The following is a 14083-nucleotide window of genomic DNA, read 5'->3' on the forward strand; positions in this document are numbered from 1 at the left end:
TCAACACTGGGTCTGACTGAGGGCCTTCTGGAGAGAGGCCCAAGCAAGACGCGCCCCGAGGAGCGTCTTGCCACATGTCAACAATGGGTCTGACTGAGGGCCTCCAGGAGAGAAGCCCAAGCAAGACGCGCCCCGAGCAGCGTCTTGCCACATGTCAGCACTCGGTCTGACTGAGTGCCTCCAGGAGAGAGGCCCAAGCAAGACGTGCTCCGAGGAGCGTCTTGCCACATGTCAACACTGGGTCTGACTGAGCGCCTCCAGGAGAGGCCCAAGCAAGACGCGCCCCGAGGAGCGTCTTGCCACATGTGAACACTGGGTCTGACTGAGCGCCTCCAGGAGAGAGGCCCAAGCAAGACGCGCCCGGAGGAGCGTCTTGCCACATGTCAGCACTCGGTCTGACTGAGCGCCTCCAGGAGAGAGGCCCAAGCAAGACGCGCCCCGAGGAGCATCTTGACACATGTCTCCTCTGGGTCTGACTGAGCGCCTCCAGGAGAGAGGCCCAAGCAAGACGTGCCCCGAGGAGCGTCTTGCCACATGTCAACACTGGGTCTGACTGAGTGCCTCCATGAGAGAAGCCCCAGCAAGACGCGCCCCGAGGAGCATCTTGCCACATGTCAACACTGGGTCTGACTGAGAACCTCCAGGAGAGAGGCCCAAGCAAGACGCGCCCTGAGGAGCGTCTTGCCACATGTCAACACTGGGTCGACTGAGCGCCTCCAGGAGAGAGGCCCAAGCAAGACGCGCCCCGAGGAGCGTCTTGTCAAATGTCACTACTCGGTCTGACTGAGCGCCTCCAGGAGAGAGGCCCAAGCAAGACGTGCCCCGAGGAGCGTCTTGCCACATGTCAACAATGGGTCTGACTGAGGGCCTCCAGGAGAGAAGCCCAAGCAAGAAGCGCCCCGAGGAGCGTCTTGCCACATGTCAACACTGGGTCTGACTGAGCGCCTCCAGGAGAGAGGCCCAAGCAAGACACGCCCCGAGGAGCGTCTTGACACATGTCAACACTGGGTCTGACTGAGGGCCTAAATGAGAGAAGCCCAAGCAAGACGCGCCCCGAGGAGAGTCTTGCCACATGTCAACACTGGGTCTGACAGAGGGCATCCAGGAGAGAGGCCCAAGCAATATGCGCCCCGAGGAGCGTCTTGCCACATGTCAGCACTCGGTCTGACTGAGCGCCTCCAGGAGAGAGGCCCAAGCAAGAAGCGCCCCGAGGAGCGTCTTGCCACGTGTCAACACTGGGTCTGATTGAGGGCCTTCTGGAGAGAGGCCCAAGCAAGACGCGCCCCGAGGAGCGTCTTGCCACATGTCAACAATGGGTCTGACTGAGGGCCTCCAGGAGAGAAGCCCAAGCAAGACGCGCCCCGAGGAGCTTCTTGCCACATGTCAGCACTCGGTATGACTGAGCGCCTCCAGGAGAGAGGCCCAAGCAAGACGCGGCCCGAGGAGCGTCTTGACACATGTCAACACTGGGTCTGACAGAGGGTCTCCAGGAGAGAGGCCCAAATAAGACGCGCCCCGAGGAGCGTCTTGCCACATGTCAACAATGGGTCTGACTGAGGGCTTCCAGGAGAGAAGCCCAAGCAAGACGCGCCCCGAGGAGCGTCTTGACACATTTCTCCTCTGGGTCTGACTGAGCGCCTCCAGGAGAGAGGCCCAAGCAAGACGTGCCCCGAGGAGCGTCTTGCCACATGTCAACACTGGGTCTGACTGAGTGCCTCCATGAGAGAAGCCCCAGCAAGACGCGCCCCGAGGAGCATTTTGCCACATGTCAACACTGGGTCTGACTGAGAACCTCCAGGGGAGAGGCCCAAGCAAGACGCGCCCCGAGGAGCGTCTTGCCACATGTCAACACTGGGTCTGTTCCCATCAAAGAGCCATTATTACCCATTTCCCATAGTAAAGAAAACACCGCAGCAGTCACATCGTTGTGGGCGGGCCTACCCTCAGACAGCAGAGCGCTGCTCACAACAGGTGACAGCAGCCGGTACCATGGGCGTCGCACCCGTGGGGGATTCAACACCCACACTTTTCCAGCTGTTTTGCTCACCTCCACACCAGTCTGGTTTCTTTACGTCACACTCACTCTGTTTGCCTCATCTCCTTCTTCACCTCCGCTTCTGACAGCCGATGTCGGGTTTCCAGGAGAGCAGGAGAGGGAGGGACGGAAGAGCTCGACTGAATAATTTTACATCTTGATATTAGCTGTACAAAGTCTGAGTTTGATAAAGTGAAGAACAACCATTTGCAGAGGTTTATAATAGGCGCGGCGCCAGGTTTTCATTTTTGGGTGGGCCACGGTAATTCTGGATGGACCGTAATAAGCAGTGCCTTAAGTGAAGCAGGCAGGTCGCGCTAGAAAATTTAGTTTAAAAAGACGTCATAAATGTGTTCCCCCGTCATTTTTATTTATAAAATATGAAGTAAAAACTCCCAATTTAATTTTCATTCATTTGTCATTAATATGTAGTCTACACCAGTACGTTAAGTGGACCAACTTCCAGTAAACGCAAAGCATCCAGCCCACCTCTCCAAATGCGTAAAATGTGCATCAGCCGCTAGTTAGGCGTGCCGCGCGCACCGTCAGCTATCAGCCCAGACAAGAGCAGAGCAAATAGAGAAAGAATAGAGGATAATTGTGTCTGGATGTGGATGGAGATTACATTTTACAGCAGCCTGATCATCATTTAAACACGTAAACCATCACCTGGCTTCTAGTCCACGCTATCAGCATTATTTTAATTGGTGTGTGTGTGTGTGTTCCACTTCAAACACTGGTCTAACCAACCAGACCTGCGTGTCCAGTAACATATTAATGTTACAATTAAACAGTTTCACTTCATGTAGGCTAGGAACGTTTCACCTGCCGTGGCCCGACCGCTTCTGCTCCACATAAACTTTGTGCGTGATCAAATGTCTCTACAGGTGCTTTCTGAGCTGAAGAGGCGACTGGATGCGTCATGCGTCTCCATATTAGAGACGGGAACAAGCGCTGTTCAGCCAAACTTTCATAATTTCATAAAAATAACATTTTTCCAAATGACATCCCTCAGAGAGACCGGGTTTCCAGACCGCTTCAGTGGGAGGAAATCAACGAACATCCTTGAGTATATCCGTCAAAATAAACAGTCAAATGGAAATATCTGTAACCTGTCATTTAACTGTTTTGCCTTCCTGTGAAGATTGTTGCAAAGAGAAAGAATTAAACTTGATTAACCCCAGAGCCACGCGCACTGCGCTGTACGTCGTGACTGTAAATGAGGGGGAAACGATTTAATCGGATCCTTTTCTTTTCAACATGGTTTAATGTAAAGTTTCATTCAGTACAAACTTTAGTTACACCAATCTAACGAGACAGAGCCTGGATTTGGATTATGAACAGTTTAAACATGTTTAAAACGGAGACATGCGTGACGCGTCTAAAATTCGCACCTGCTCCGCTATTATGGAAATTAAACTAACAAGATGAATAGCATGAACTTATTTTAGGCACAGACAATATCACCCACACTTTTGAAAAGGTTGCAACGCGCCTGATCGCTCGTGTACGTCAAAGTTATCTTTCGTAAGAAGATAATCAATAAAACGATTTATATAAAGTGGATCCAGAAGCTGTAGCCCGTCTCTGCCGACAATATTTTGATATTTTTCACCCTGTTGGTGGTTTTACTGAGCAGGTGCCACTTTTGTCACGCGATTCTTTTTAAAACATGTTTAGACTGTTCAGAATACAAATCCGGGCTCTGTCACGTTTGATTGTTGTAATTAAACTTTGTAGGTGGGGAAGGTCAGAAAGCAGCTCAGAAGCGCATATGATTACGCACAAGCGTGACGCGTCAACCCGGTCTCACAGTAAGACCGGGTTGGACCTGTTCAGGTTCACGCAGACAATCTTTACATTTAGAATTGGCATACAGATGTAAAATTAATGCAGTAAAATATAAAGCATTTTATTTAAATATCCATTCATTATTTTAAAAGTACAGAGAGCCGCATCAGATGGATGGAGGAGCCGCATGCGGCTCCAGAGCCGCGGGGTGCCGACCCCTGTGCTAGCCTACTTTATTGTCCCCAGCAATTTTTAAACCCCACTCAAGTGTATGGTTATTGTCCCCAGCAATTCGGAAAACAAACTGACGGCCTTGGTTGAACCCCCACTCCTCTGTTTGGTCTCCTTTTTTATTACAGCCCACCACTTCCAGTCTGGGTTGTAACAATCTGCAGACAGATTTCTGAGTATCTCCTCCATTGGTACACAGATCCTCACTGAGCCATGTACTGTGAACAAATAGTTTCTCCATGATATTATCCAGCAAGGTCCCGTTTTTGTCAAAACAAGGGTGAGGTAATGAAAAAATAGAAATATTTCATTAAATTAACATTTAAATTATTTATATGCATCATAAAAAAAACATGTTTTGAAATATATAAAGTGCACCAAACTTGACTCAGTCCATTCAACAATTCTAAATGGACAATTATGTAACTCATCAATTAATTATTTGAAAGGATAATTTGTCAATTAAATACTGAAAAAAATAAACAATTCATTAATGAGGCAAGAACTTTTCTTTCTCTCTCTCTCTCTCTCTCTCTCTCTCTCTCTCTGGAAGCCCCACTCTAAGGGAGTTTGCAGTGTATTAGTGAGTCATATATTGTACAACCACAGTCATAATGTTTTCAATCAGTAGTTTTATTTCAGTTTGTATTTTTCCAGTATCACAAAAAATGTAATTTTATATGGTTAAAACCATCTAGCTTATGAGCACTTTTTAAAACACTGCCCAGCAAACATTCGGACGTTTAATGACAGTTGAACGGTCACAACTGTAAAATACCTGAAATTAAGGAAAATTACCAAGACATCTACTGCATTTTCCTTTGCCCGGACTCGAACCCGGATCCTCCGGGGCGAGAGTCACCCACTCTCCCAGCTGAGCTATGCCAGGAACTACTGAATAGCAGACTTTTTTATATAGATAGGTAGAGGGTAAAGTGCGGGGTACACTAACCAATCAGAGGACAGAGAAGATCTGCCACAGGCCACGCCTCCAGAGTGCCAAAAGCCCTTACAGCCGAGCGAGCAGGAGTCAGAAACCGAGCGCGCAGAGAGGCTGCCGAGCGCGCACATAGGCTGCCGCACGCGCACGTTTTCCTCTGCCGTGTGCTCGTTGACAACGCGCGCACACAGGTTTGTCACTTGTGCACATCCTTGTGCGCTCACAGACACAGTTTGCTCCCTCTCAGTGCACGAATGACCTCTCGCCATGTATATTTCCGCTCGCGAGTCCCGTTCACACGCGCGCTGCCATGTATATTTTCGCTCGCGAGTCCCGTTCACACGCGCGCTGTGGACCCAATGCGCGTGCACGGGTTGTGGCACGCTTTAAACGCCATAGATCTCTCTAGGACATTCAGAAGCCAAGTTAGAATCCCACAAAGGTGTAACTTGACTACTTCTTTAAAGTGACACCAGGCCCAGTGACCTTTGGGACATGGTTTGACCCCCTATAGGAATGTGCGATCATCATGAAACGTTCAGATCACTTACAACTCAATAGATTCTACCTTCTTGTAACGTTTCAGCCTGATTGGACCTTGTTTTCACACAAATGAACCCAGAATGATGTGAAATTGTGCTTCGTGCAACATAATTCTGGGTGCCATTTAAAAACCATAAGTGCTAATGACTCCATTCCTTTTTGTGGTAATGGGGGCTGTGAATTGGAGTACTCTAAAACAAACCTGACCTCTCTAGGATATTCAGAAGCCAAGTTATAAGCCCACAAAGGTGTAACTGGACTACTTCTTTAAATTGACACCAGATCCGGTGACCTTTAGGACATGGTTTGACCCCCTTAGGAAAGTGCTATCATCATGAAACGTTCAGATCACTTTAGAGGTGTGAATCTTCACTAGTCTCACGATTCGATTCGATTACGATTATTGTGTCAGCGATTCAATTCGATTCGATATCTCGATGCATCACGATGCATCACGATTATTTCATGTGGATTTCATGTCATCAATAAATATATGTTAGACATTTGCTTTTTTATTTAACAAAAACTTTTATTTGCATAAATATGCAGTAAACAGCTTTCTGATAACAGTCCTTGGGACAGTGTAAAAGTACCAAACATTTGAAGCTTTAGTTTGCATTTAAGAGGATTGCACAGCAAAAAAAAAATCTCTTTCCTCATTAAACAATAATGTCTCAGGCTGTCGGAAAAACATGTTCTGTAGATGCTAACAAAATATTTAACAACTCTGAACAACCGTAAATGAGAAATAATTATTTGGAAAGTATTCTCTCCTGTGATAACAGTCCTTATACAAAAGTGAAAAACTTTAAATTTAAGAGGACTTAAGAACATAAAAAAATATCTCCTTATTTGACATTCACTTCTCAGGCTGTGTGGGGGGAAAGAAACGTGTTCTTCAGATGTTTGCAAAATCTACCAATACTGGCATATTTTGGAAAACCCACGAATAATACATAACAGTCCTTGGGACAACAAAAAGTGCAAACATTTTAACATTTGTTTGAATTTAAGAAGATGTACTGAAAAGTAATAATGATGACTAGTTAACATTTGGAAGTTGAAGGTTTTTGTGCAAAAACACCAGTTGATCTACATGCTGTGGTTTGAGAGTAGATCTTTTGGCCGTGATAACGTCTCCAGCAGTGGAGAAAACACGTTCTGCAGATACACTTGTTCCAGGGATGCAAAGGTATCGTTTTGACAGTCGAGCCAGGAGAGGAAATGTAACCTTGTGTACCCTCCACCAGTTTAAAGGGTCCTCTGACAGGGGCAATGATGACGTTTTCAAATAATTATCCATTTCCTCTTCAGCTCTGACATAGGGGGTCTTGGATTCTTCACTAACCTCAACATCATTGAAAGACTGTCCCAGCAAGCTCACAAGTAATGATGTAGGCTTTCTTTTAGCAGCCGAGGGATCGTCTGCCGAGGTTCCATCCTTCTGAACTTCGGGTTGCACCGGAACTTTTGGGTGCATGGCCAGGATACACTCCTGCTGTTTAGGGAAAAAATAAAAAATCATTATTTTATCTGATAGGGAACTTACTAGTCTGTCTAAATTGTATGGCTTTCAATATTTTAAAATATTTAATGATTAATCACACTTTTGAAAATGTTGATGTACCTTATCATAATATTTATTTTTATTATGATAAAAGCATTCCGGTGGATTTACTCATTTTATGCTAATGTAAATAATTACTTACAGCACCAAACATGGCAAATTATTAAGAATATTATACAGAAATGTATATGTTAATTCAAAAAGAAAGTGATGAATTTACCTCCAAACATGTTGCCTCCTCAGTCACTTCTCTGTAGACATCTGATCGCTCCTTCTCTGTCAGGAAAGGTAATCCCTTAAAGCGGGGATCCAGGGCCGAGGCTGTACAAAGCATTTTCTTCTCTGCCTCAGAGCTGTACCTGTTCATGAGATCTGTTCTGACAGCATTCTTGATGTCGTGAATCATGGGTGAGTCGCTGATGCTGCTGGTCATGTTTTGGAGAAGTTGTGCCTTGAGTGGAGCAATCAAGGAGATGGTTGGATTGCTTTCCTCAGATATTAGTGTGGTTGCATCTTTCATTGCTTTTAATGCACTGACAGCGTCTTCAGCATTAGATACATCTGTCTCGTTGAGTGTGCAGATGTCAGACTCTCCTTTTCTAACTTCCGGTGACAACAAGGTGGCACAAATGGCAGGTTGCTGTTCCAAAAACCTCTGGACCATGTCGTAGGAACTGTTCCACCTTGTTGGTACATCTGTGAGTAGTTTTTGATTTTTCAGACCCAAGCATTTCTGATTTACCTTTAAACAGTGGCTTGCTGTTGTGCTACGATGGAAGAATATGGATATACGTCTGATTCTTCCCAGAAGCCTGGTAAGCGATGCAACTCGAAGCCCACGCTGTGATGCCAGGTTCAATGTGTGAGCAAAGCATCTGACATGTTTGAATTTTCTGATTTGAGCTGCAAGAATCATGTTTGAAGCGTTGTCTGTAACCAGGACAATATCTTTATCTGACAGCTGCCACTCTGAAACAACATCTGAAAGTAGCTCTGCCAGATGTGCACCTGTGTGAGACTCATAAACAGCTCTCGTCTGCAGCACGAGGGAAATAATCTGCCAGTCCTCGCTCATGTAGTGTGCCGTCACTGTAATATAGGACTCTGTTGCCACTGAAGTCCAGGAATCGCATGTTATTGCTACTAAATTAGCTTTGCTCATGGAGGTTAATATCTTGGCTTTGGTTTCATCATACAGTGCAGGAATTACCTGTTCTGCGAAGTGGCTACGTGCAGGGACCTTGTATCGTGGCTCCAGTGTCTTTAACATGTGTTTGAACCCAGGGTTTTCCACGACAGAATACGGTCGTAAATCCTTCGCAATGAAAGCCCCCACAGCCTGGGTTATTTTCTTCCCTTTTTCCGAGTTGGGAGGTATTATTGAGAGAGCCGCATTAATTTTTGGCTGCGCAGGGCTGGGCGGTTCAACAGCTGGTGTTATTGTTAGCAACTCAGGGTGGAAACGGCTAAAATGATTCCTTAAATTGGTGGTGTTCCCGACGTATTTAATCTTGCTGTGGCAGGTTTTACACACGGCATATGACATGTCCAAATCATGTCTCCCTGATTGTTGGTAAAATCCAAAACGGCTCCATATGTCTGCTTTCAGTGTCTTTGGAGGGTCTTTTATCTGTAACGCTAACTCGGAGCTTAGTTCCGCCATGACCGCAAAGGCGCCAGTGCGCAGCTGCATTCGTCGCTCCATTATGACGTTTGAAGTAAGGGACAAAATCAGCCGATGCTAGGCTAAAAGATTCATGTTGCGGTTGGAAAACAAACATTATGTTATAATCGATTATAGGGCGCTTCTGCATCGATGCATAATCATTTATGTCCGCATCGCAATGCATCGATTATATGATTATTTTAAACGGCTCTAGATCACTTACAACTCAATTGATTCTACCTTCCTGTAACGTTTCTGCCTGATTGGACCTTGTTTTCCCACAAATGAACCCAGAATGATGTGAAATTGTGCTTCGTGCAACATAATTCTGGGTGCCATTTAAAAACCATAAGTGCTAATGACTCCATTCCTTTTTGTGGTTGTAGGGGCTGTTGATTGGAGTACACTAAAACAAACCTTATCTCTCTAGGACATTCAGAAGCCAAGTTATAAGCCCACAAATGTGTAACTGGACTACTTCTTTAAATTGACACCAGATCCGGTGACCTTTGGGACATGGCTTGACCCCCTTAGGAAAGTGCTATCATCAAGAAACGTTCAGATCACCTACAACTCAATAGATTCTACCTTCCTGTAACGTTTCAGCCTGATTGGACCTTGTTTTCACACAAATGGACCCAGAATGATGCGAAATTGTGCTTCGTGCAACAGAATTCTGCGTGCCATTTAAAAACCATAAGTGCTAATGACTCCATTCCTTTTTGTGGTTGTAGGGGCTGTTGATTGGAGTACACTAAAACAAACCTTATCTCTCTAGGACATTCAGAAGCCAAGTTATAAGCCCACAAATGTGTAACTGGACTACTTCTTTAAATTGACACCAGATCCGGTGACCTTTGGGACATGGCTTGACCCCCTTAGGAAAGTGCTATCATCAAGAAACGTTCAGATCACCTACAACTCAATAGATTCTACCTTCCTGTAACGTTTCAGCCTGATTGGACCTTGTTTTCACACAAATGGACCCAGAATGATGCGAAATTGTGCTTCGTGCAACAGAATTCTGCGTGCCATTTAAAAACCATAAGTGCTAATGACTCCATTCCTTTTTGTGGTTGTAGGGGCTGTTGATTGGAGTACACTAAAACTAACCTGATCTCTCTAGGACATTCAGAAGCCAAGTTATAAGCCCACAAATGTGTAACTGGACTACTTCTTTAAAGTGACACCAGGCCTGGTGACCTTTGGGACATGGTTTGACCCCCTATAGGAATGTGCGATCATCATGAAACATTCAGATCACTTACAACTCAATAGATTCTACCTTCTTGTAATGTTTCAGCCTGATTGGACCTTGTTTTCACACAAATGGACCCAGAATGATGTGAAATTGTGCTTCGTGCAACATAATTCTGGGTGCCATTTACAAACCATAAGTGCTAATGACTCCATTCCTTTTTGTGGTTGTAGGGGCTGTTGATTGGAGTACATTAAAACAAACCTGATCTCTCTAGGACATTCAGAAGCCACGTTATAAGCCCACAAATGTGTAAATGGGCTACTTCTTTAAATTGACACCAGATCTGGTGACCTTTGGGACATGGTTTGACCCCCTTAAGAAATTGCTATCATCATGAAACGTTCAGATCACTTACAACTCTATAGATTCTACCTTCTTGTAACGGTTCAGCCTGATTGGACCTTGTTTTCACACAAATGGACCCAGAATGATGTGAAATTGTGCTTCGTGCAACATAATTCTGGGTGCCATTTACAAACCATAAGTGCTAATGACTCCATTCCTTTTTGTGGTTGTAGGGGCTGTTGATTGGAGTACACTAAAACAAACCTGATCTCTCTAGGACATTCAGAAGCCAAGTTATAAGCCCACAAATGTGTAACTGGACTACTTCTTTAAAGTGACACCAGGCCTGGTGACCTTTGGGACATGGTTTGACCCCCTATAGGAATGTGCGATCATCATGAAACGTTCAGATAACTTACAACTCAATAGATTCTACCTTCTTGTAACGTTTCAGCCTGATTGGACCTTGTTTTCACACAAATGAACCCAGAATGATGTCAAATTGTGCTTCGTGCAACATAATCCTGGGTGCCATTTAGAAACCATAAGTGCTAATGACTCCATTCCTTTTTGTGGTTGTAGGGGCTGTTGATTGGAGTACACTAAAACAAACCTGATCTCTCTAGGACATTCAGAAGCCAAGTTATAAGCCCACAAATGTGTAACTGGACTACTTCTTTAAAGTGACACCAGGCCTGGTGACCTTTGGGACATGGTTTGACCCCCTATAGGAATGTGCGATCATCATGAAACGTTCAGATCACTTACAACTCAATAGATTCTACCTTCTTGTCATGTTTCAGCCTGATTGGACCTTGTTTTCACACAAATGAACCCAGAATGATGTGAAATTGTGCTTCGTGCAACATAATCCTGGGTGCCATTTAGAAACCATAAGTGCTAATGACTCCATTCCTTTTTGTGGTTGTAGGGGCTGTTGATTGGAGTACATTAAAACAAACCTGATCTCTCTAGGACATTCAGAAGCCAAGTTATAAGCCCACAAAGGTGTAACGTGACTACTTCTTTAAATTGACACCAGGCCCGGTGACCTTTGGGACATGGTTTGACCCCCTATAGGAATGTGCGATCATCATGAAACGTTCAGATAACTTACAACTCAATAGATTCTACCTTCTTGTAACATTTCAGCCTGATTGGACCTTGTTTTCACACAAATGAACCCAGAATGATGTGAAATTGTGCTTCGTGCAACACAATTCTGGGTGCCATTTAAAAACCATAAGTGCTATTGACTCCATTCCTTTTTGTGGTAATGGGGGCTGTTAATTGGAGTACTCTAAAACAAACCTGACCTCTCTAGGATATTCAGAAGCCAAGTTATAAGCCCACAAAGGTGTAACTGGACTACTTCTTTAAATTGACACCAGATCCGGTGACCTTTGGGACATGGTTTGACCCCCTTAGGAAAGTGCTATCATCATGAAACGTTCAGATCACTTACAACTCAAAAGATTCTACCTTCCTGTAACGTTTCTGCCTGATTGGACCTTGTTTTCACACAAATGAACCCAGAATGATGTGAAACTGTGCTTCGTGCAACATAATTCTGGGTGCCATTTAAATACCATAAATGCTAATGACTCCATTCCTTTTTGTGGTTGTAGGGGCTGTTGATTGGAGTACACTAAAACAAACCTTATCTCTCTAGGACATTCAGAAGCCAAGTTATAAGCCCACAAATGTGTAACTGGACTACTTCTTTAAATTGACACCAGATCCGGTGACCTTTGGGACATGGTTTGACTCCCTTAGGAAAGTGCTATCATCATGAAACGTTCACATCACTTACAACTCAATAGATTCTACCTTCCTGTAACGTTTCTGCCTGATTGGACCTTGTTTTCACACAAATGAACCCAGAATGATGTGAAACTGTGCTTCGTGCAACATAATTCTGCGTGCCATTTAAAAACCATAAGTGCTAATGACTCCATTCCTTTTTGTGGTTGTAGGGGCTGTTGATTGGAGTACACTAAAACAACCCTGATCTCTCTAGGACATTCAGAAGCCAAGTTATAAGCCAACAAATGTGTAACTGGACTACTTCTTTAAAGTGACACCATGCCTGGTGACCTTTGGGACATGGTTTGACCCCCTAAACTTAATGTGCGATCATCATGAAACGTTCAGATCACTTACAACTCAATAGATTCTACCTTCTTGTAACATTTCAGCCTGATTACACCTTGTTTTCACACAAATGGACCCAGAATGATGTGAAATTGTGCTTCGTGCAACATAATTCTGGGTGCCATTTACAAACCATAAGTGCTAATGACTCCATTCCTTTTTGTGGTTGTAGGGGCTGTTGATTGGAGTACATTAAAACAAACCTGATCTCTCTAGGACATTCAGAAGCCAAGTTATAAGCCCACAAAGGTGTAACTGGACTACTTCTTTAAAGTGACACCAGGCCCGGTGACCTTTGGGACATGGTTTGACCCCCTATAGGAATGTGCGATCATCATGAAACGTTCAGATCACTTACAACTCAATAGATTCTACCTTCTTGTAATGTTTCAGCCTGATTGGACCTTGTTTTCACAAAAATGGACCCAGAAAGATGTGAAATTGTGCTTCGTGCAACATAATTCTGGGTGCCATTTACAAACCATAAGTGCTAATGACTCCATTCCCTTTTGTGGTTGTAGGGGCTGTTGATTGGAGTACATTAAAACAAACCTGATCTCTCTAGAACATTCAGAAGCCAAGTTATAAGCCCACAAAGGTGTAACTGGACTACTTCTTTAAAGTGACACCAGGCCCGGTGACCTTTGGGACATGGTTTGACCCCCTATAGGAAATTGCGATCATCATGAAACGTTCAGTTCACTTACAACTCAATAGATTCTACCTTCTTGTAACGTTTCTGCCTGATTGGACCTTGTTTTCACACAAATGAACCCAGAATGATGTGAAATTGTGCTTCGTGCAACATAATTCTGGGTGCCATTTAAAAACCATAAGCGCTAATGACTCCATTCCTTTTTGTGGTAATGGGGGCTGTTAATTGGAGTACTCTAAAACAAACCTGACCTCTCTAGGATATTCAGAAGCCAAGTTATAAGCCCACAAAGGTGTAACTGGACTACTTCTTTAAAGTGACACCAGGCCCGGTGACCTTTGGGACATGGTTTGACCCCCTTAGGAAAGTGCTATCATCAAGAAACGTTCAGAACACTTACAACTCAATAGATTCTACCTTCCTTTAACGTTTCAGCCTGATTGGACCTTGTTTTCACACAAATTAACCCAGAATGATGTGAAATTGTGCTTCGTGCAACATAATTCTGCGTGCCATTTAAAAACCATAAGTGCTAATGACTCCATTCCTTTTTGTGGTTGTAGGGGCTGTTGATTGGAGTACACTAAAACAACCCTGATCTCTCTAGGACATTCAGAAGCCAAGTGATAAGCCCACAAATGTGTAACTGGACTACTTCTTTAAAGTGACACCAGGCCTGGTGACCTTTGGGACATGGTTTGACCCCCTATAGGAATGTGCGATCATCATGAAACGTTCAGATCACTTACAACTCAATAGATTCTACCTTCTTGTAATGTTTCAGCCTTATTGGACCTTGTTTTCACACAAATGGACCCAGAATGATGTGAAATTGTGCTTCGTGCAACATAATTCTGGGTGCCATTTAAAAACCATAAGTGCTAATGACTCCATTCCTTTTGTGGTTGTAGGGGCTGTTAATTGGAGTGCATTAAAACAAACCTGATCTCTCTAG

The 14083-nt window shown here is 44.3% G+C and overlaps 1 protein-coding gene across 1 annotated transcript; it reads right to left on the bottom strand.

Moving 5' to 3' along the window:
- Window positions 1–5683: 5683 nt before the first annotated feature.
- On the bottom strand, window positions 5684–8812 carry LOC139070465 (E3 SUMO-protein ligase ZBED1-like). The gene is made up of 2 exons (XM_070552730.1): window positions 7328–8812; window positions 5684–7110 (listed from the first exon to the last, which is right to left on the bottom strand). The coding sequence occupies exons 1-2, from the start codon at window positions 8810–8812 to the stop codon at window positions 6583–6585; spliced, it is 2013 nt and encodes a 670-aa protein (XP_070408831.1). The 3' UTR covers window positions 5684–6582.
- Between the last annotated feature and the right edge of the window lie 5271 nt (window positions 8813–14083).

Source organism: Nothobranchius furzeri, chromosome 6 (genome assembly GCF_043380555.1).
Source record: "Nothobranchius furzeri strain GRZ-AD chromosome 6, NfurGRZ-RIMD1, whole genome shotgun sequence".
In the NCBI taxonomy this organism is placed as follows: Eukaryota; Metazoa; Chordata; class Actinopteri; order Cyprinodontiformes; family Nothobranchiidae; genus Nothobranchius; species Nothobranchius furzeri.

What these genes read in the sequence shown, in the direction of transcription:
- LOC139070465 (XM_070552730.1), bottom strand. Translation starts at nt 8,812, where the DNA reads ATGGAGCGACGAATGCAGCTGCGCACTGGCGCCTTTGCGGTCATGGCG. An exon ending in AGGAGGCAACATGTTTGGAG is followed by an intron (nt 7,111 to 7,327) that starts GTAAATTCATCA and finishes AAATATTGAAAG; the next exon opens with CCATACAATTTAGACAGACT.